Here is a 22715-nt window from a genome sequence, read left to right on the forward strand (position 1 = left end):
CCTCTCAGAGAGGATGCATTCCATGGCAGCAGCACATTCCAGCTGAAGTCCTGAATCACACTTGGAATGTTAGAGAAATTGGATCCAAGATAAATCTCAGCAATGCCAGTTCCCAGTGTAAACGTTAATATTGAAAATACAGTTTTAGAAATATTTTCAGTGGCTTTGCTCCATTTAGTTGTCCCAGTGGGAAGGAAAACTAATTAAATATAAGCAGAATATTCTAGATTTTATATATCCAATATTCATACTTGCTAAGATTTTTCTGGAGACAGCTTTAACTTATTATGGGGTTTTAAACTATATATTAAGTATTTTATACTCTATTTCATCATTTGGTTATAGTAAATGTTCTTCCTAGAAAGAATGGGCTGGATTTGATTTCCTCAATTAATTCATAGATGGAACTCTGGCTTACTACCCCATTTTGGTCATTATGTTCTTAAATAGAAGCTCCATGTTACATATTTGCCTGGAAGATAGCCAAAAACAAGTTGAGCTGTGACTTGAATGTATTTATTTATGGATTGTTTTACTTTTCCTGAGATAAACAGGCAGACTTTAGGGATCTTCAGGTCATATGGCAGGCATAGCCAGGCTGTGTCTGCTAACCATGGCTAGCACTCTCACCAAGAACAGTCACAGACCAAGGACATGAGGAAGAATGATGGTAGGCTCTGTGTTGGCCTGGCTTCTTGCTGGAATTTGTTTAGAATTGACAGGAACACGCATTGTATACAAGCCATACCACTGCTAAATAACAGGGACCCACCCACTCAGTGTGGCCTTCACTGCCCCTATGAGGAAGGTATGTCACTGCTCAAGCTAGGTCAGAGGGCCCGCGGGCCTTAGCAAGACTCAGCCCAACTGTTCTCCAGCATCGCCACCAACTGCCATCCTGTATAACTCAGGCTGTTATTGGTATCTGGTGGAGAGGGACCTGAGCAGAGAATTTATGTCCCTCAGCAAAGGAGAGTAAAAGTAAAAGTGGAACACACTGCTTAATCTTGACTGTGTCAAGCAACTGCCTTTCCCATTGATCCTTTCACCTTATAAACCCTTCCAGATCAAGGACCTCAGTTTGCAGCCATACATTGTCAAGTATAGACTCAGTGCAAAGGAAGCAGACATGGCTGATGTGGTCCTCTAAGGCACCTTGGTTCTGTGAGCATAGATGTAATCAGGAATGAGGGCACTCTGATTAGATACCCACCTTTGTGTACCTTGGGAAATACTTTGCTATGTGCTGCAGAACCAGAGACCAAAAGCTCTGAGCACTTCGTGGGGTTTATAGGCTCTTGTCAGGGCAGGTGCTACAGAGAAGGCCAGCTATCTGGGAAGATCTGGGTCACCCAGAGGAAATGCTGGCTCTGGGCTTTTGAGGCCATCAGTACCTACAGTTCCATCTTGACAACAAGCCTGTGTGGCACTTCCTGGGGAGGGAAGTCATGCGTATAGATGATTTGCTGAATAAAGAGGAACTGGTGGAACATGGGGACTCTAGTCCTCACCATGGTTACCCATACTTGCCCTGTCTGTATGGGGCCATTGACTCTGCTGCTACCTGACAGTCTTGGTAAACTCAGCCGGTGCTCAGCCACACAGCCCCAGTTATGTGTATCTCAGCACAGTAGATGTGTGTTTACTTAGCCACAGTGGCTAGTCCACAAGTGAACAAATTGCTGTCCAGTTGGCACATTTCAGCAAAAATTTCAAAATAGAAATAATCGGTGGAAGTGCATGTTTTTCTCTTTTGGTAAAGAATGGTGTGTGGCTGTTTTAATGACTAGCCAATACTAGAAACAGCAAGCACCATCTAATATGCAGGTAAGCATCCCAGGAGTTCCTTGGCCCTCCTGGCACTCTATGGGTTACTTTGAGGAAATAACTGGAGCAGTCACATGACAGTGTGAAGAGTTGGGGATCATGACTGTGGCTGTGTGTGCAGGCTAGAAGTGTACCTCCATATCTAGCACAGCTATTGCAAGGAGGTGGACAGAGCTGTGAAGGGCAGAGCTCAGCCCCCACTCAGCCCATCTTCACTGGGCTATGCTTCTTATGGGCTGACAGGCATGGATGGGTGCTGGAAGAGAGTTAAGGAGACAAAGCTGCTTCAGCCATGTGGGCTTCAGCTGTGGAATGAGGGAGACAGTCTACAAGTGATAGACCCACTGTGCCAGGAATGGGAGTAGCACCTGGATGGGTTAATGATTGAAGTCTCTCTGAGCAAGTGTTTGACCTGGCCTTGTTCAGAGAGGAGGCAGGAACTCTGCAGTAATCTGGAAGAGAGCGCTGCAGATCATGTTGGGAGAAATCACATCTAGGCTTCTAAGGGAACCTAGTATTTCAGAAAAACCCAGTGAAAAGAGCCAGAAGCCATTGGTGGGAGGTGCTTAAAGACCAGGTAGACAGATCCAGGATGTCAGGTGATGTAGTTGATTAGAGACTGGCAGGTGGAAGCATGGTCGGGGGAGCAGGAAGAATGGTGTATTCCCACTTCTTGGGGCAGAAAGAGGGTACTTATTGAGTGTTCATCAAAACAGCTTTCATCCTTGCTGGAATGAACCTAGTTTGTATCCAGCTAAAACACAAGGTGCCAGCACATTCCTGGCACTGATTGTGAGTAGGGAATGATACAGCAAAATAGGTCAGGGTTGCTCAGAGTCTTCATGGCAATTGTGACTCAAGATGAATGCATTAAGTCTAGCTGAGTGCCTCTAGCCTGGGACAAGAGCACAGTTAACAGAGCCCAGGAGGAGAAACTCAGGCGGGCCATGGTGGGGCATGCAGGGATGTGTACGCCTGGGGGCTGTGCCTCTGGTTTACAAAGAGACCACCCGGACTACTGTGAGGACAGAGGCAGGTGGCTGAAAAAAATCTAAGCTCAACTTTGAGAAAACTGGTTGTGCAAGATATGGCATGAGAAGGAAAACACCTGGGTGGGCTATAGATGTTCTGCCTTAAGCATGTGCTACATGTAAGAGGTGGGACCCATAGGATAACACAGGTCTATATACATTTGTGTTGGTACAATTTCTACCCAAGTGAGCACTTTACTCAAGGTCCCTTGGAGAGCCCAGCCCTTGCCAGGTCACTCCTTTCTCAGCATCCTCCCCTGCACTTGCCTCTGCCAGGCTTTACCCACTAGTACCTGAGCACTGTATGTGTAGTTGGCATGTGACTGACCCACCAGTGACTCTCTTGCTCCCTGTGTGTAAGTATTGCATGATACTTTGTTTTTAGTGAAGTAGAGGGAACTAGACCCGCACCCTGCAGTGTTGTTACTTCTCTTCCTATGTTCTCTATTATCTTCACTGTTTGTCTCTATCCTTACCAGATGTCTGTAACCTGCGCTGGATCCTCCTGAGCTGATGCTCTGGTGGTGCTCTCTGTTGCTGCTCTTAGGCTTTCTTTCCTGCTCCGTGGGCTACTTTTACTAACACTCTACCTAGCGTGATGAATGCTGTGCCTGGTTATCCCAAGTATAATTTCCCCACTTGCATTATACTGTAAAAACATACTTGCTTAAATGCTATGTCCCGTTCTTATTTGCTTACACAACCTGACTTCTCCTCCTTAGTATGTACAGACTCTGCAGGAGTTAAACAAGCATCAGGATATGTGGGTGGTTTTCTAGAAAGAAAAGTACTTCCTTGAAAATAGTATCAGTTGAATATTTTTGGAAACCTTAGCGGTGTTATTTTGCTAGGTAGTATTAAAAGCAAAATCCCAGTCATGAAGTGCTTTGCATTTTCTGACACACTTGATTAGCGTGGTGAATTTCAGTTTCCTCTAAGTGGTATAAGACGTTTTTTATTTCAGGAGCCACTTTAAATAATCAACTCATCATGTATATGTTTTGTTTTGTTTTGTTGCAGTGGCTATAAAATTATCCTAGAGCTTACTGCTTGCCTGTGTAAAGACTAAACACAAATATTTCAGAACTCTGGCTTTAAATGTTTGTTTCATAGCTATTTAAGATAAAACCAATAATAGTCATAAAGAACATGTAAAGGTATTCTTAAAATCTGTATTTTCTTGAGGGAAAATAGAAATTGATTAAATCCATAATAATTATTAGTGAGTTTATGTTTGCCATTTACCTTTTGTATGTGGTACATACATGTGTATATGTGCACACGCATGTAGAGGCAAGATCCATGGAGAGTGTCTTCCTCTATTACTTTCCACTGTATTTTTTCGGGACAGGGTCATCCACTGAACCTGGAACTCATCAGTTTGGCTTGGCTAGCTTGCCGGGGAGCTCCAGGGATCTACCTGTCTCCACTCTGCCGGCACTCAAGTTAGGACACTGTCTGCTGCACCCAGATTTTTATGTGATTGCTGGGGATCTAAACTTGAGACCTCATGCTTGCCCAGCAGAGTGTGTTCTTTACCAACAGAAGTGTTCCCTAGCTCACCTGTTTGCCAGTTATCTTCATCTATAAATGTTTTAGTATACTTAGATAACGTTTTTACCAGCTCAGTAGAAAAGAGTCAGGTTCTGGTATGTCTTTGATATAAGCAAGTCATATAGTCATGTTCTTTCTCTTTTAGTCTAGAATAGCTCTGTTACAGGGAGAGAAGGAGGAAGGCCTGCAGCCTCATCACCATGGGGAGATGAAGGCTGCCTCGGAGGTTAATGGGGATGTTAATAGAAGTCTGTGCTTTTGTTTTGCAGCATAAGAGTCTATAAAAAGATACATAACAAGAACCATTTACCCCCACCTAATTTAAAAATAAAATAGTGCCAATTTCATCACAGTCTTGTTTGGTAAGTGAGAAAGGACAGTGCAGATGAAGGGCTCATGTGTCAAGGGAAAGCTCATTTACGTGTTCCTGGTTAAAGCATCATCTTTGCCAAGCATCGTGTCTGCATGTGCTGTGTTTTAATGCTTGGCTTTTCATTCCACCACTCGGTCTGTGAGCTGAGGCCCTTCAGATGCAGGGGCTCTTGTATCCAGCCTGGAATGCTCCCCACGGGTTACTGCTTTAGTTCAGAGTGGCATGGTTATTCTAAACTTCTCTTTTTCTGCACTGCCATAAGAATCACTTTGACTAGTGCTGCTAAAGAAGCAAAGTCAGATTGGTAGCCGGGGCCCCATTAATGAGTTAAATGCGGGTCTCTGCTCTTCTGATGTGGAGTCAAAAGGTCTTCACACTTGCTGCCTCCCAGTGTTAGCTTACCTCTTCCTGCCCTTGGAGGCATCTTGAAAAATGAAGCAATTATTTTGAATGTTGCTATCAAATAAAGCCCATTCCTGGAATTCTCTTCCTTTGGGATTTTTGATGGGGTTTTAATTCTTGTTCATAGTTCAGACCACAAGAGCTTCTTTTTAGGCTGTAAGAAAGAGCCACATGAAATGCTGTAAAGCACTTTGGCATCTCACTCTGCTTTGTTTTGTAACCTTTGGTGCAAGGGTTGGCATTTGTAGGTGCTGGCTTCTGCTCGGCGGGGATTTCTAGCTCTTGTTCTTACCACACCGGTCCCCCACCTGCCACCAGGCATAGCACAATTATTTTCTACTGTGAGACATTTTCCATGTCCTTTACAGAATTTCAGCGAGAGCAGGACGACCAGGCAGACTGTGCCAGCCGGGTGGTCCTCACCAGGCTGGGCTCTCCTGTGCCTTAGGACCTGGTACTGCAGCAGACATCTGAGTAAAGCCAGCTCCCACCCGCACGACTGTTGGTTAGTTATGTAAAGACTAATTGTGTTCGTTCTGCCTATCTTCAAATTAAACTGTCCTCTGAGATAATGTAGATCCCTGTGCAGTGTGAGAACCAGTACTTAGAGCATGACGGCCTTTGTTTCTCTGGGATGAAGGCCCACAGTGCCATTGCCAGGTCATGTTTAGTTACTGCACTCCTGGTTCCTTTACACTCCCTGCCACCTCGTCCTTTCCCATCCCTGCGCTTGCCAGCAGGCACAGGTATAGTTTCTCTAGTCCGCGGAGCACCTGAGCTGAGACGTTCTCTTCATTGTGCAACAGTGCTTAGTTCCCTTAAGCTACATTGTCCTCGTGGCCAGGCATGGTGGACATGTTTTCATGTGCTTGATTCCCGCCCATGTGTCCTTTGTGGCAAATGGCTTCTTTCTGACTTTTGCCCACTTTCTTATTGGATATTTGTTTTACTGTTGACCCTCTTATCTACCCTCCTTGCTGGGTACGTGGTTTTCAGTCTGTTTCTCCTAATGTGTACTTACGCAGGGCCTATAAGAGCAGTTTATTTCTAAAGTTCAGTTTATCAACTTTCCCTTTCCTGGTTTGCATTTGTACTGTCAGGTGTGACAGTTCTGCCTGGCCCTAGATTCCAAGCAGTTTCTCTTAAGGTTTTCCCACAAGTCTTGTGGTTCTGTGTTTTGCATTTAAGTCCCTGACCCATTTTGAGATCATGTTTGGATGCAGTATGGGGCTGTGCCAAGGTCCTGTTTAGCCTCCACCTCTCCTGGCACCCCTTTGTGTTAAAGACTGTTCTTCCGCTGGCCGCTCTTGCACCCTTGTCCAGGCTGCTAGGCTTATCTGTGAAGGTCTGTTCTGAGCTCTGTTCTGTCCTGTGCTCTGCTGTCTGTCCCTTGCTGACTCTGCCCTAGCTTATCTGGCTGTGCCTCTACCCAAAGGGCTGAGATTGTTATGCCTTCTTCGAATCCTCTTTTCCCAGGGGTGAAGTCTGGGTTAATTTCATTTCCTGACCACTCTGCACGGCTGTCATCCCTGTGTTGGCATCTGTGGACTGTCTATTCTCACTATTAGTGTCCTCCTCATTCTCTGGGTGAAAGGTGTTTTGTATGGTGTTTTAATTGGAACCTACCTGTTCATGTGATGTCACGAGACTCAGGATCTTGCCTGGTTCTGCTTAAGCTGACTCTTCCAAACTCTGTAAGAGGAAGGCGACAGTGCCTTACTACAAGTGGGAGGCAAGTCCAGCACCCTGCTAGGCCTCACTGCTTCCCACCTAAGAAAGTGTCTTAGTAACAATAGGGTTATGGTTGTTGTGATAAAACACCAGGACCAAAAGCAACACGGGAGAAAAGGATTTATTTCACTCACAGTTCCATATAACAGTTCATCATCAAAAGCAGAGAGGTGAGGACCTCAAACTGGGCAGGAACTTGGAGGCAGGAGCTGATGCAGAAACCATGGAGAGGTGCTGCTTACTGGCTTGTTCCTCATGGCTTGCTCAGCTTGCTTTCTTACAGAACCCAGGACCACCAGTCCAGGGGTAGACCCACCCACAATGGGTTGGGCCCTCCCCCATCAATCACTATTTAAGAAAATGCCCTACAGGCTTGCTTACAGCCCAAACTTATGGAGGCATTTCTATATTGAAGCTCCCTCCTCTCTGACAACTCTAGCTTGTGTCAAGTTGACATAAAAACAGCCAGCACAGAAGGCCTCTTGCTGCCCCTTCTAGGGGTTCCAGTGGCAGCCTTAGGTGGCCTTTTGCTGGCAGGTAGCTAACAGAGTTGTCTCAGCCTAGTGGGAGTGAACTGTGACTCTCCTCTTGGGCTTGTCTCATTACACCCCTGCCTGGAACTCCAAGCTCCTTCTTAGAGCCCTACATGGATGGGGTCAGGCTGGGCTCTTTTTATGAGCTTTGTTGAGTAGACAGTGTTGTTTTTTAGTTTTCCTTCTCACCAGAGATAGCTACTTTTATCAGGGTTTTGTTTTCTTGTTTGATTGGTTGATTTTGTTTGCTTTGTTTTGATCTCTGCCCTTTGGTTTAGGCAATTTCCAACTTCTTCCACTCCAAGTCAGGTTAATGAGGCTTAAGGAAATTTCAGAGCTTCTGGGTAACACCTTGGCTTCTAGGGCACAGCATGTATAACCTGATCTGGTTGTCTTACTTCTTTTATTCTGAAATCTGGGGCTCTCAACTGTACATCACAGAACAGGAAGAAAAGGTAAAGTATATTTTCTGCATCTTGTACACACTGTATTTTGAGCATATTCCTATTATCTTTTCTCGTCTCCTCCCATTCCCATTGATGATCATCCTCTTCCAAACTAGCTGTTTCTACTTTTTTGGGGTATGTGTGTGTATGTGAACCAAAGAGTTTCATTAGGATTGTTTACAGGAACATGACTTCCTTACCAGTGGCTATACCACTGAAGAAAATGTCTCTCCCTCAACCACCAACTGTTAACTGCCTATGAATCCTTAGGGGAGGGGGAGACCCCCTCATGAACCCCCCATCCTGTCTTGTGCATGTAATCACAGCTGCTGTGAGTTCAAGAGTATAACAACCATATCATGCCTAAAGCTAGCTTTCCACTCTATTCCCTACCTGACTCCAGCTCTTACTCCTTTTTCAGAAATGTTCCCTGAGCTGTGTGTGTGTGTGTGTGTGTGTGTGTGTGTGTGTGTGTGCGCGCGCGCATATGTTAGGGGTTTTGTAGATGTTCCACCCATGACTAAGCAGTCAACAGTCATTTATTCTTCGTACTTTGAACAGTTATAAATCTCTGCAGTTCCACTGATCGTTGCAAAAAGAAGCCTCTGTGCCCTCTGCCTGCCTTATGCCTCCTCTAAGCAAACAAGAGCTTTCTGTCCAGTTTCCATTTTACCACATAGTCTGGGTTTCTCAGAGGTGTCTGTTCCCTGTCCTGTTATTTTCTCTCTTTGCAGTAGTATAGTCCAACCTCTGGCCAAAACTTGTCTGAATGAACAACTACATCCCTGTTTCCTGAGCTTACCCCTTCCTTCCTAAAGGTGCCTGCCCCCCTGCAGTGTTCCCTCACTTGATACTTCACCAAACCCCCTCTTTCTCTTCAAACTTTCCACAGTGGTTTAGGCTGGTGAGATAGCTCGGTAGGTAAAGGTGCTTGCTGCACAAGCCTGAGTTCATTTCTGGATCCGCATAAAGGTGGAAGGAGAGGACCTACAAAGTTGCCCTCTGACCTCCACAGACACATAAAACTTTATGTAGTGAGGACACTGAGTCATACAATGCAGAGCTGTATAAAATATACACCATTGCATAGTCCACCCCTGCAGAGTCACCAGCCCAGGACTATAGTCTCTCTCTGCTTCTTTTCAAATGACACTGAACTACTTTGAATTAAGTCCTAGGCATCATTTCATCTGTAAATACTTCAGTATGTACCTCTAACAGATAACTACTGTTTTCACGCCCATGACTGTCAGCAAATGTTCCTTAGCATAATCAGCTGTCTGGACAGTACTAACATTTGCATTCCTCAGTTGTAAAATCTATCTGATTCATTTTAGGTTCTTATGGTACCCAGCGCTGCTTTAAGCATAATAGATACTCAAACTATATCTTAAAATAATGAATTAATATAAAGTGATAATGCTTTATAGCTCCCTGGAAAACTTTCTTTTTAAGATTTATTATATTTTTATTTTATATGTGAGGGTATTTTGCCTGTTGTGTATGTATGTCTGTGTACCATGTGCATGTAGTGCCATGGAGACCACAGAGGATATGTATCATATCCCCTGGGACTGGAGTTACAGTCAGTTTGGAGCTTCCATGTGGGTACAGGGAATCAAACCTAGACCCTCTGAATATCATTCAGTGCCTATAACCATTGAGCCATCTCTCAACCCCTTGAAAACCTTGAACAAATGATTCTGTGTAGAAACTCTATCCTGCAAGTGCTATATGAGATAATATGTCCTACCTAGTATATTTAATCACCATTTTTCTAAAAGCAAGGAATTTACTTTATTGATATTGGTAAAACAAATTTGTTTACAAAGGAATATTGGTTTCAAAATTTGCAAATCTTTTTTCTCTTATTTCCAATTTATCAGAAATATTTGGGAAGATGAAAACATTGAATTTTTCGAAAATTTTCTTTAGATCTTTTCTTGGTTTCTCCTGCTAATGAAATAGCAGTTGTGTGTGGTGAAGGAATTGTGTTAGATTAAATTGCATTAGATTTAAGCTACTACACATTTTGCTTTCCTGTGATGTGCTGTTGGGGTGCGTGGAAGTGTGGGTAAAATACTTAGGATGTCTTATTATGTGACATCACTTTATCACCATTCATAGACCTACTAGGGCGGAGAGAGGCTAGATGACGAACAGCTGGAGCTTGTTGTCTGTGATCAGCCATGATACAGCTGTTGACAGCAGGCTCTTTCTTATGGGGTAGAATTACCACCTTGTCGCTGGTCCAGAACCCTTAGTGGCCCTTTGCTCCCTGGAGTAGACCATGAAGTTCCTGGATACTAGCCCTAGGCTTCCTTTTTGGTGACCCCTTTCTCATTTCCACTGTCTCTCCACATAAGGCAGCTAAGTCAGGTGTCCTGGAGTATGCTGAAGGAGATGAAAGAGATTGAAAATATTCCTTCCCAAATGACAAGCCCGATACTTTTTATGATTTTTGTTTTTTTTTTTTTAAATTGCAGTGAGGTGCTGATCAGCACACAAAGAGGCCATACCTCATTTTGCTAGGATCACACACTAAACATTGTTTCTTGCTGTCTTTCAGACAGAAGTGGTCTCCGCCAGTCAAGAAACCCTCAAAAGCATTTTACCATGGATATAGAAGATGAAGAGAATATGAGTAAGATCTAGGCCTATTACATAGTGCCCAAGTAGTTCATGCCCCATTAAAATATTAGTGCTTTTGTAAATTTGATTAATAAGACCAGTTTGATGTTTCCTAAGATGTGGGCTATCAATATTTACTGTGGACATTTTCCTTACAGCCACCTATCTAGAGTTTTCATTCCTCATTACCATCATGGGACCATCCTTTTTATTCCAGAAATATGCCTCTAGGTGCCTGTCTTATAATGCTGTGTGGCTTCATGTGAAGTTGTGGTTCTTGTAATAAAGCTCTGAACTTTCACCAGTATAAACTCAAGAAAACCTTTTTGATTGACTCAGATACCTGGTCACTGGGATAAGAGTTCATAAAGGTCCCTTCAGACACAGTCGCTGCTCCTGCATTGGAGGGAAGGGAGTCCACATGATCTTAGTCTCTGAAGACTGGAACGCGATTGGTGCTAGTGTGAACCATACCCTCACTGGGGTTCTTTCTGCTCTCCACACCGTCTTCCACAGGGCTGCGGGGATGGGGCCTCAGGCACACCGACGTTTCCTCCCTTGCCGTTCTCTGTGGGCCACCAGTCACTTCTTCCCACCTCAGTCCCAGAGAGGAGCAGGTCTAAAGGGGAAGTTGCCTGGAAGAAGGCACTTGTCCATCTAAGGTGCTCTGTCTGTCTAAAGGAAGAACAAGCAGCTGCACAGCACAACCGCATTTTCCTGGGGGTGGTATGATGGTGAGAACCAGACTCGGCACGCTCTCTATGGCTCAGCCCAGTGGCAGGGACTGTTGCTCTGCAGTTCTTGGACACCCAGAGCCTAACAGCACTGTGTGAGGCGAGTCTGTACCCCACTGCTGGGCTGGATCTGGGGTGGGCTGTGCAGCAGACGACCTCTACCCTGAGAATGACCACTGGCTGGCGTGAAGCAGCTGCCCAGTGCCATTTTGAGTAGTGTAGCTGGCATGCTTTGCCTCTGCCGATGCCAGCTGCTTACAGCTCACTGGTCGCTTCTCCTCAGTTCTGCTCTTGAGCTGTTTTAAGCTGGGGTTTGCTGGCAGATCCACCCGTCACTCTCAGTGTTGTCAGGTTTTAAACCCTACATTTCAGACCGGATTGCCAGTGCCAACCCAGGAACCCTACCCCAGGGAATATGTGAAGGTGTCCCCAGAACTACCTGCTGGCTAAAAAAAAAAAAAAAAAAAAAAAAAAAAAAAAAAAAAAAAACAACTTTCGGGTCTAGTGCAAACTTAAATGTCAGGCCTATATCTCTTGTGATTTTAAAAGCAGCTAAAGTTCTACTGTGATGCACTTCATGTTCTAAATGCAGCAGTGTGGTATGCAGAGAGTGCCTGCTTCAGCAGAGAGTAGGCGCTGTCTCTAATTGGAGTGTTTTATTTTTGTTTGCTCAGGAGCATTTTTTGATAACATGTGATTGGTACCTTTTCTTCTGAAGTGAGTACGAGTTGAGAATGATTTCAACTGTCACAGAAAGTGTATTTTCTTTTTCTTATAATCTTAACTGTTAACTTAGCTCTGAGGGTGTTTGGCTGTTCGTCATCATTAATGTTTGGCTAACTGTGTGCCAGAGTGCCTTGTTGATGATGTTTGTTTCTGTGCTGGTAATGCTATTGACTGCTGAACTTGAACTGTGAGCAGAATATAGTATGTGACTTTCTCCCTTTATTAACTCTCTATCCGTCTTTGCTCTGCCTTTTCACCTTTTGTTCCCTGAGTACCGAAAGGAGTAACCTACCGGTCTTTTGCTGGAGGATGTTATAAATGAAAATTTAGTGCCCATTCCATTAGCTTTGTCAGCTGGGAGAAGTGGTGTGTGTGTCAGGAGTCTTCTGGGAAGAGGTGTCTGTTGAGAGACCCCTCCCCCCACCGCACACATGAGATTTTTTTCCATGGACTGAGTTTATTTTGGTAGTCTTTGCTGCCTCAGCTTAATAATGATGACCCTGGGCATCTGTGATCCTTAACTCCAGAAACAGGCAGCAACAACCAAGACGTTTATCACATTAACCCTGCCTGCAGGCTCACTGAGGAACATTTTCAGTGTGTTCAGAAAATCTGTAGGTGTATTGCATAGTGGAAACAGACCCCTGAAGCTGCCATATTGAGGAAATTTTCATCAATTAAGATTTACTTTGGATTTTAGGAGCTAGTGGCTGGAGATCTAAGTAAACACTGCGCAGGCGTACTGCACAGGACTGCAAACCCAAATGATAAAAGAGGAATTAGTTTTTCTGGTTTTGGAAAGCTTAATAAACCTAAAGGGAGGACTGAACACTCCCCACTTTGAAAAAGTAATTTTTCTTTTTGCTTGGTGGGAGGTTGAGACAAGGTCATGGCTGTGTGTAGCCTCATTTGTCCTCTAACTCTCCGCTCCCTTCTGAGTCATAGAAGAACAGGTATGCACCCCCATGCCTGACATTTATTTCCCATTTAAATATCAAAATCATCTTTTATTTTGTCATGTAAAGTAGATTTAAAAGGAACGATCACCAAGTTATCCTGGAAGCCTGCCAGCTGTCTTTAGAAAGTCGGGTTTGCTGGCATGTTTTGAAATTAGGGAACACAGCTTGCCTGCCGCTCCAGGTCTCTATCTCACGCTTACGTACTTTTCTAGCATAAAATGTATTAAAGATTCTGAAGCAGATAGCGCTGAAATATAGTAAGAAATCGTAAATTTATGCATTATTCTTCAAAAATAAATTCTATAAAGTCATAATACTTTACCTTATTATGTAAGCAGTTTTCTATGATCGATTCATGAACTAAACCAAATAATCATGTGTTGATTAGATGTTTGGAACCTCAAGAGCCAAAGAAGTTGTGAAGAGACATTTCTAAATGGCACCTTCTCTCCGGAGAAGTGCTGCAGTTTAAAAACTGTGTCAGTTAAGGTCAGTGTCTTTGCAGAGGAAGAGCATGTGGAGATCAATGCCTGTGTGCTGGTGGACTTAGAGGCCACTTCATTAGCCTTAGTGTGAGTCTTTATGGATTAACTTAACATCTAACATCTTGGTAAGCTAGAAAGATTTAGGATGTCTTTGGTAGAGAAAATAAGTTAAAAAAATTTATCTTCTAATGCAGAAGAAAAAGATAAACTAACTAGAAGAGGCAATAGGTATTAGTTTAAAACAAACAAACAAACAAAAAAATCTCAAAGTGCATTCCAGCCCTGAACAGTTACGTCTTTGGTCAAGGTGTAGTTCCTCATATTTGCGTTGAGGAAGAAAATATACACACACACATCACTTACCCAGCTACAAAGAGATAAAGGAATCTATAAATTTTGCATTTACAAGATCCTGCAACGAAGGCGTTGTAAGTTACTCTTTCTGGGCACCACAGGTTCCAGCAGCACTGATGTTAAGGAAAACCGCAATCTGGACAACATGCCCCCCAAGGACAGCAGCACACCTGGGCCTGGCGAGGGTCTTCCACTCTCCAACGGGGGTGGTGGTAGCACCAGCAGGAAGCGGCCCCTGGAGGAGGGCAGCAATGGCCACTCCAAGTACCGCCTGAAGAAGCGAAGGAAAACACCGGGGCCTGTTCTGCCCAAGAACGCCCTGATGCAGCTGAATGAGATCAAACCTGGCTTACAGTACATGCTGCTATCCCAGACAGGACCTGTGCATGCGCCTCTGTTTGTCATGTCTGTGGAGGTGAACGGGCAGATCTTTGAGGGCTCTGGCCCTACAAAGAAAAAGGCAAAACTCCATGCTGCTGAGAAGGCCTTGAGGTCTTTTGTCCAGTTTCCCAACGCCTCTGAGGCACACCTGGCCATGGGAAGGACTCTCTCTGTGAACACAGACTTCACATCTGACCAGGCCGACTTCCCCGACACACTCTTCAATGGCTTCGAGACTCCAGACAAGTCAGAGCCACCCTTCTACGTAGGCTCCAATGGGGATGACTCCTTCAGCTCAAGTGGAGACGTTAGCCTGTCCGCCTCCCCAGTGCCTGCCAGCCTCACCCAGCCTCCTCTGCCCATCCCACCGCCATTCCCACCCCCGAGTGGGAAGAATCCTGTGATGATCTTGAATGAGCTGCGCCCAGGGCTGAAGTATGACTTCCTCTCTGAGAGCGGGGAGAGCCACGCCAAGAGCTTTGTCATGTCGGTGGTGGTAGATGGCCAGTTCTTTGAGGGCTCAGGGAGAAACAAGAAACTTGCCAAGGCCCGGGCTGCACAGTCTGCCTTGGCTACTGTCTTCAATTTGCACTTGGACCAAACACCATCTCGCCAGCCTGTCCTCAGTGAGGGTCTTCAATTGCACTTGCCACAGGTGAGGAAGAATGGGTGCTTGCACGTGAGTGGCCGTTTCCCCTGCTGACGTTTTAAGCAGCCTTTAGTCTTCAGTATCACTCCTTATGTTACTGAGCCCTTAGCAGGAGCAGTTGCTGGTCAATCTGACTATGGAGTGACTTTGCCTCAGTTCCCATGGTTACTTGGTCACTGGGAATCTGGATTTAATCTCCTCTGATTTATGCTTACTAGGGTCATGACAGTGCAGAGCAGGGATACCTCAGGGCCCTCACCAGCACAGCTACAATTGCCTTTCCATTTAATTTTGCCCCAAAGGGACCCTCACCCCGCAGCAATCCTTTACTAGGAATGGGGCAGGGAGCCCAAATGATGGAATTTTGTCCTTTGTTCAGTGGGGCATCCCTTGAAACACTGCACAGAGAAAGCATGCCCAGAATAAGGGCTGCTGGTCAGGCTACAGCTGAAGGCCCCTGTTGAAGATAGGGTGATGGGGCACTAGCCCTAAGCGGTAAGGAACATATGTGGCAGAGAAGGGGGTGTGGCAAGAAGGAGCTCTTTCATAAACACTCTAGAAAGTGCCAGTTGCTGGGAATCTCTATATACCAAATTTCCTCTGTGGCATTTGTGTGGGCTTCTTTCTGCTCTAGTTGAATGTGGACAGCAACTCAAGTTTGTGCTCCTCACAGAAAACTCACAGTAAAGAAAGGAAATGTTAGGGTAGCTCAGGATGGGCCTCTGAAAGAGAAAAAAGGAGAAGGGACCTTCAGTCCTCATCAAATCCCAGATCGTTGACTGCGTCTGGGTTCTTGGAATCCCAGATTTCACTGATCTGTTTCTTCAGTCTTCTATCTTAATTCCTTTTTGTCAAAACGCTCTTTAGTGTGGAAGCAATTGGCCAGAATTAGTGAATTAAAAGTTAGCAAATGTGGTGATAGGAAGGCTTGCATTCTCCTGGGACTCAGATGTGGCTTGTGATGCAGCTAGAGTTGGGGTGATCATAGTTCTTGGTTTTAATTTACTTTTTTTTTTTTAATGGAAAGGTCTCACTGTATAGCCCTGTCTGGCCTGGAACTTGCTATGTAGACCAGGCTGGTCTCGAACTCACCAAGATCCATCTGCCTCTGCCTCCCAAGTGCTGGGATTAAACCCAAATGTTGGTTTTAAAAGAAGACTTGTTCTACTTTGCCTAAAGCAACCAAGTATAGCTCAATCTAGAGGAACAGACTTGGTATTTTACTGACTTTCTGTGACATGTGCTTGTTTCTCAATTAGTCCCTTGTTAACATCCCTCCAAGAATAACCAACTAGTCTATTGGTTATTTACAAACTAATGGTACTAGATCCCAAGTGACTTTTATTTCCAGGCTTAGATTTACTAAAACCTTTTGGCCTAATTTTAACGTACCATCTGATGTGGTTTGTCTTCCCTTAATGTTAGCAGTGGTAGCCAGACCACTGAAACTATATCAGATGCCATGGATCCCATAGAGGGAGAGCAGATAGATAGTCTGAGAACAGGTGGCCTCAGCCCTGTTTCTTTTTGTTGTTGTTGTTTTGTTTGTTTGTTTTAAGTCAGGGTCTCTCTATGTTGCCCTGGTGCTCCTGGAACTCTCTATGTAGAGTAGGCTGGCCTCAAACTTACAGAGATCTGCCTGCCTCTGGGAGTGCTGAGATTAAAGGCATGTGCCCCATCACGCCTGGCTAGCCCCTGCCTTCTTGGGTGGCTGCCTCAATGGCTTTGTATAGAAAGGACTGAGCTCCTGACCTGGGGAGGCAAGTGGCATTTGTCAGGATCTAGTCATGTTGAGTTAGCTGGGCCCCTCCTTGCCCCTCTATGTTGTTTCCCTCTGGGTCCTGAGATGTCAAACACCAGTTTCTAGACCTCTAGTTTAGAACCACTTAGAGTCCAGGAACAACAGAGCTGTATCCTCACATCTCTGATCAGTGGCACAGCTAGCACTACCCCCTTTGAAGTCCCAGGGTAGCTCAGAAATTTATGAACCACAGAGGATAAAGACAGTAAGGTCTTTTCAGAGTGGACTTCTAGGACCAGTCTCAGTGGTTATATGCAGGAGTCTAGAGTGGGAACACTCAGGACCTGCATTCCAGGATAGATATAAATTTTTGCTTTTTTCCTGAAATATCTCTTAATGGGCTTGGGTTAAGCATCCCTGGCCTGAGGACTATCTGCCTTCTTGATATTTGAGGGTGGGGTAGGGGCTTGACAGTCTGGTGTTACCAAACTGTAAAGCAGGTCCTCACCCTTGTGTGTGTCATTGAAGGTGAGTAGTTGGACTGTAGGATCTTTTTTTTTTTTTCCTGAGGCACGGTCTCCCTGTGTAGCTCTGGCTGTCCTGGAACTCACTATAGAGACAAGGCTGGGTGTTAACTCATAAAGATCTGTCTTTCTTTGCCTCCCAAATGCTGGGATTAAAGGAATAGGCCATTACTCCTAGCTGCATTTAGAATCTTAATACTTTTGTTGTATTCAGCCCCAGCCACACAGGGAAAGGTCCATAAGTTCTTTTCAGAGATTCGGAGCTACTTGTGTTCTTCAGTTGCCTGTGTCTCATGGTATACATTCCATAGGCACCGGCTCAGGTGTCAGGGACTCACACTTCTACAGGGAAGTCACTTGGAGCTGTGCCTGCCCTTTATGAAATTAAAACTTTTAAAATGTACATTTGAAAAATTCATTCTTTCACAATGTCATATATATTTCTCTGATCATTTCCTCCCTCCCAGTATCCTCTCTTATCCCTCCCCACCACGACTGAACTCCTTCCCAACAAGCCCTCTGTCTTAGTCAGGGTTTCTATTGCTATGAAGAGACACCATGACCATGACAACAACTCTTACAAAGGAAAACATTTAATTGAGGTGGCAGCTTACAGTTTCAGAGGTTTAGTGCATTATCCTCATGGCAGGGAGCATGGCGATGTGCAGGCAGACATGGTGCTGGCTACATCTTGCTATGCAGGCAACAGGAAATGGTCTCTCACTGGATATAGCTTGAGCAAAGGAGACCTCAAAGCCCAACCCCACAGTGACACACTTTCTCTGACAAGGCCACACCTACTCCAACAAGGCCACACCTCCTAATAATGCCAACTCCCTTTGGGGGCCATTTTCTTTCAAACCACCGCACCCCCCTCCTACTTACCTGTTTTTTTTTTTTTTTTCTTTTTGTGTGTGACCCACTGTATCTAATTAGGGTTGCTTGCATGAGCATGGGTGAGGGCTTATTTACTTGCACAAGCGCAATTTACCAGTAACTACACCACTTAGGAAAATGATTCCCTCTTCCCCAGATACCATTAACTTCCTATAGTTCTTTAGGGAGGGCTGGAGCCTCAGAACCTCTCCCTCCCTCAATATTATAGCTTTAATCTAGAGTCACCTGGGAAGGCAGTCTTAATGAAGGATTGTCTATATTAGGATAACCTGGGGCACTGGGGGTGGAGAGTATCCTGATTATATTAATTAATGGGGGGAGAAGACCCACCTGATGTGGGTGGCATCCTTCCCCCAGCAGGGATCCCTAGATTATCTAAGAACAGAAAAAGCAAACTGAGCACTCAAATGCATGCATTAATTCATTGCTCTCTGCTCTTGGCTGTGGATCTAAGATGACTGGTTCTCTGAAGCTCCTGCTGCTATAACTTCCCTTTCATAATGGACTGTAACCTGTGAACTAAATAAACCTTTCTCCTTTAAGCTGCATTATGCTAGGGTATTTTATCACAGCAACAAGAAAAGAAATTAATGCATTCATCCATCCATAATAGAATGTTGATAGAACCCAGCCTTACTCAGGCCTTGTGCAGGTAACCACTAATGCTCTTCCTGAGGCAAGGGAGTGGTTGCAGAAGCCATATCATGTCTAGAAGACAGTGTTTCTCGGCACTTCTTCACATCCTCCATCTCCTACATTTTTTTTCTATCCCTTTTCCACAATGTTCCCTTAGCCTTACAGGGGATAATATAGATGTCCTGTTTAGGACTGTACATTCAACATTCATTTTTACCTGTTATCAGTCTCTACACTCACCGATGCAGGCTGCACAAAGACATGCTTCCCTAAGACTAAGAGCAGCACTGGTCTTTGAGTATAAACATAAGTATTTACAGGGCAGTTTGACAGCATGTCCATTTAGCAAAACACCAATGGTGGCTTCCTCTCTAAGTCCATGAGCTCCCCAGCTATGGGCTTTGGAACAAGTTTACAGTGAGTGCCAGGCATGAATTTCCTTCTGTAGAGTGGCCTCCAATTCAATTGTAAAGTGGTTGGTTACCCCCCATAACAGTCATGCCACAGTTGCAGTAGTTCACCCATGTTGCCAGGCAGTTAGTATTATAGCACATAGGATCCATGGCTAGGTAAAAGCACTGATGACTTTTCTCCCTGCCACACACCCCCATGCTCACACACATTTGTTTGCTGGGTGTGCCTGTATGGGTTTTCGAGAGTAGAAGTGAGACTGTAAGGTTCACCTTTGTAGTAGACAGCAAGTGCTGACACCGAGAGAGACTGGTTCCACCACGGGTGTCCTCTGGCCCTAAACGTGGTCTCTGCTCTTCACCCAGGTATTGGCGGATGCTGTCTCACGCCTGGTCCTGGGTAAGTTCAGTGACCTGACAGACAACTTTTCCTCCCCCCACGCACGAAGAAAAGTGCTTTCTGGAGTAGTGATGACCACAGGTAAGCATCTGGCACTCTGTTCAGCCTGTCTGCTTTCTGGTTGAAAAGGACAAATGCTCTCAATCTTGTGACACCAACAGAGAATTTCCTCTTCTTCTTTCTGTCTTTATGCATCTGCCATATACAAGTATAAGAATTGTCCTCAGAAGCCTTTTTCCTCCTTAGGGCTGAAAACATAGCTTAGTAGGTAGAACACATGTTTAGCAGTCAGGATTCCTGAGTGGGGATCCCCAGCTATCTTCCACCCCCAAAGAAAACTTACATAAAACAAAACTCTTTTCCTCCAAAATATTCAACTTTTTTTTTTTGTTTGTTTGTTTTTTTTCAAGACAAGGTTTCTCTGTATAACAGCTCTGGCTGTCCTAGAACTTGCTTTGTAAACTAGACTGGCCTTGAACTCACAGAGATCCATCTGCTTCTGCCTCCCAAAATATTCAACTTTTAAAAAAGGATTTATTGTGTCTGTGTGTTTTGCTTATACGTATGTAAGTGTACCACATATATACAGTGCCCTCGGGGGCCTGAAGAGGGCATCAGATTTTCTTGGAACTGGAGTTACAGATGTTTTTAGTTGCCGTGTGGGTGCTGGGAACTAAACCTGGATCCTTCGTAAGAGCAGCAAGTGCTCTTAACTGCCGAGCCATCTCTCTAGCCCCAAAATGTTTTACTTTTGAACCTGTCTTGTGTTTTGGAGAGAGCATACTATATTACCATGTGACATCACTGTGGCCCGGCATGCTCTGGGAACAGCATATCACCGATTCTGGCTTCTGTGGAAGCTGAGACCCTTTCTGCTACTGCCACATCAGAGTGTGGGGGAACGCTTGTGAAATCAGAAAATCCTTGGGAAGTTGGTCAAGTACACTGGTGTACTTGTACAAGTTGGTGTCTATGACGGTATTTTCAGAGAGTAACAAGGACAGAAGACCTGCCTGGATGTGTCTGGCAGCATCCCATTGGCCAGTGGTTCAGAAAGAGTTTTGAAATAGGGATTGGGAAAGCCCATTAATCTAAGCATATTCATTTTCATTTCCCCCCCACCTCTCTCTCCTCCCTCTCCCTCATACCCACACCACACACACATAATCACACTCATAAACACACCCCTTTCCTGGTCACCATCACATATGAACTGCTCTGCTACATTCTCCCCACCACAATGGACTGAAACCACAGAAACTCAGCAAAAAAAAAAAAAAAAAAAAAAAAAAAAATCCCCTCCTTTAGTTCTCTCAGGATGACAAATGAAAATTGGTGCCATCTGTGATACCAAGTGGGATTGTTGCTGTGACTGACAGACTATATTGTTCAGAAAAGCCTTTTGGAAGTGACTTATGGGAGGAATTTTAGAAAAGTTTGGAGAGGTGAGCCAAAGAAGCCCTAGAATGAGTAAGCTCAGCTTAATGGGTGATTCCGTGGAGCTCAGAAGACCCAGAGTGACTAAGAATGAGGGCAGATACAGGGTTCCAGATGGGAACCCAGAGTGTGCTGGAAACTGGACTGTGGGCCGTTTGTGTTACATTGTGGCAAAGAGCTCATCTATGGTTTGCTGGTTGCCCCCGTTCTTCCCATTTGCAACTTCCCATTTCCAATGCGAAGTTTATTGCCATTGTGTGTTGGGAATATGTAAAATGTGCTTTAATTTTCACAGGGACTCACAGCTAAGATTTTGCCTTGAGCCTCAATAGACTTTGGATTTGAATAGTGTTGGGACTTTAAGATTATGACATTCTTAGAGGTACACTAAATGCATTTTTCAGTAACATCCTTTTAGAGACCAAGGATGAAATGTTTTAAGAGGTTTGTTTGATTGTCAGGTTGACAAGGGGTGGACTTAGGATGGCTAATTGTGATTGTCAACCTGATTGATTTGAGAAATGCTTAGGTGTGTCTGTGAGGGCATTTCCGGAGGGGACTAAGCCTGAATGTGGATGGCACTGTCCTTTAGGGGAGAGGCCCAGGTGAATAGAAAGGGAAAGAGGAGAAGGCCCATGAGTGCAGGCATTCTCTCTGCTTTTTGCTACCATGAGTTAAGCTACTCTGTTCCACTTTGCCATGATGGACTAAAACCTCTAATTGTGAGTCAAAATTAATATTCCTTGTTTAAATTGTTCTCTCAAGAATTCTGTTACAGAAAACAGAAAAGACTAACGACGCCAATCACCTCAAGGACTAACTTTTGTATCTTTTTTTTTTTTTTTTGACAGGGTTTCTTTGTAGCCCTGGCTGTCCTGGAACTCAATCTGTAGACCAGGCTGTCCTTGAACTCACAGAGATCCACCTACCTCTGCCTCCCAAGTGCTGAGATTAAAGGCATATGCCACCACCACCTGGCAGCCTTTTGTATCTTTTTCTGACCATTTGCTCATAGCCAAAATGTGTGTCTGAAACCAGTGAGCTGGGCACATAGGTTTTGTGCTCTCACTGGTGAAATGGCCTCAGGCAGGTTATTAATCCCTGTGAGCTGCAGTTCTTTCCTTCAAAATGGAAACAAAGCTCCTCAGAGGACACCATGAGGACAAGCCGTGAGGATGAGTGGCTCACACTCCTGGCACAGTGCCTCCCCCATAGCCTGTGTTTTAGTTCCTTTTCCTGGTGCTATGAGCAAATACCCTGATAAAAGCAACTTAGGTAGAGTTATTTCAGCTCATAGCTGGAGAAGTCCATCATGGTGGGGAAGTCACTTGGCAGGAGCTTGAGGCAGCTGATCACATTGCATCTGCAGTCAAGAAATAGAGATGAATCATTTGTTCAGCTCCCTTTTCTCCTTTTTATACAGTCTGGGACCCCAGCTTAGGGAATGGTGCTGCCCATGGTGGATGGGTCTTCCCATCTCAATCTAATCAAGAAAATCTGTCATAGGTATGCCCAAAGGCCAACCTTGTCTAGGTAAGCCCTTACAGATGTGCCCAGAGACATATTTCCTGGGTGATTTCTAGAATCTGTCAAATTGACAGTTAACACTCACCCTCACAACAGGTAGCATATATCTATTTCAGTCACTGAGTCTGCTCTAAGGCCATACTCTGGATTGGTTTGTTGATGCTGTTGGATTTTTTGTTTGTTGGTTTTCTATTGTCATTCTAGGGATGTATCTCAAGGCCTCACCCATGCTAGGTGTATGTTCTACCACTGAGACATATCCCCCCTCCATATTCAGGTCTTTGTAGCGTGTCTGGGTCAGTGATCTATTTCACAGGATTTAATCAT

The 22715-nt window shown here is 44.7% G+C and overlaps 1 protein-coding gene across 5 annotated transcripts in view; it reads left to right on the forward strand.

The window, feature by feature from the left end:
* Positions 1 to 22715, forward strand: part of Adarb1 (adenosine deaminase RNA specific B1) — a 70066-nt gene that overhangs the window by 16141 nt on the left and 31210 nt on the right. For all 5 annotated transcript variants that reach the window (XM_059281501.1, XM_059281499.1, XM_059281500.1 and 2 more), the window contains exons 2-4: positions 10467 to 10541; positions 13888 to 14822; positions 19391 to 19505. In XM_059281501.1, the coding sequence (XP_059137484.1) occupies positions 10514 to 10541; positions 13888 to 14822; positions 19391 to 19505 (1078 nt within the window). In that variant the 5' untranslated portion in view covers positions 10467 to 10513. The remainder of the gene's footprint in view (positions 1 to 10466; positions 10542 to 13887; positions 14823 to 19390; positions 19506 to 22715) is intronic.

The sequence above is a fragment of the Peromyscus eremicus genome, chromosome 16_21 (assembly GCF_949786415.1).
Source record: "Peromyscus eremicus chromosome 16_21, PerEre_H2_v1, whole genome shotgun sequence".
NCBI lineage: Eukaryota > Metazoa > Chordata > Mammalia > Rodentia > Cricetidae > Peromyscus > Peromyscus eremicus.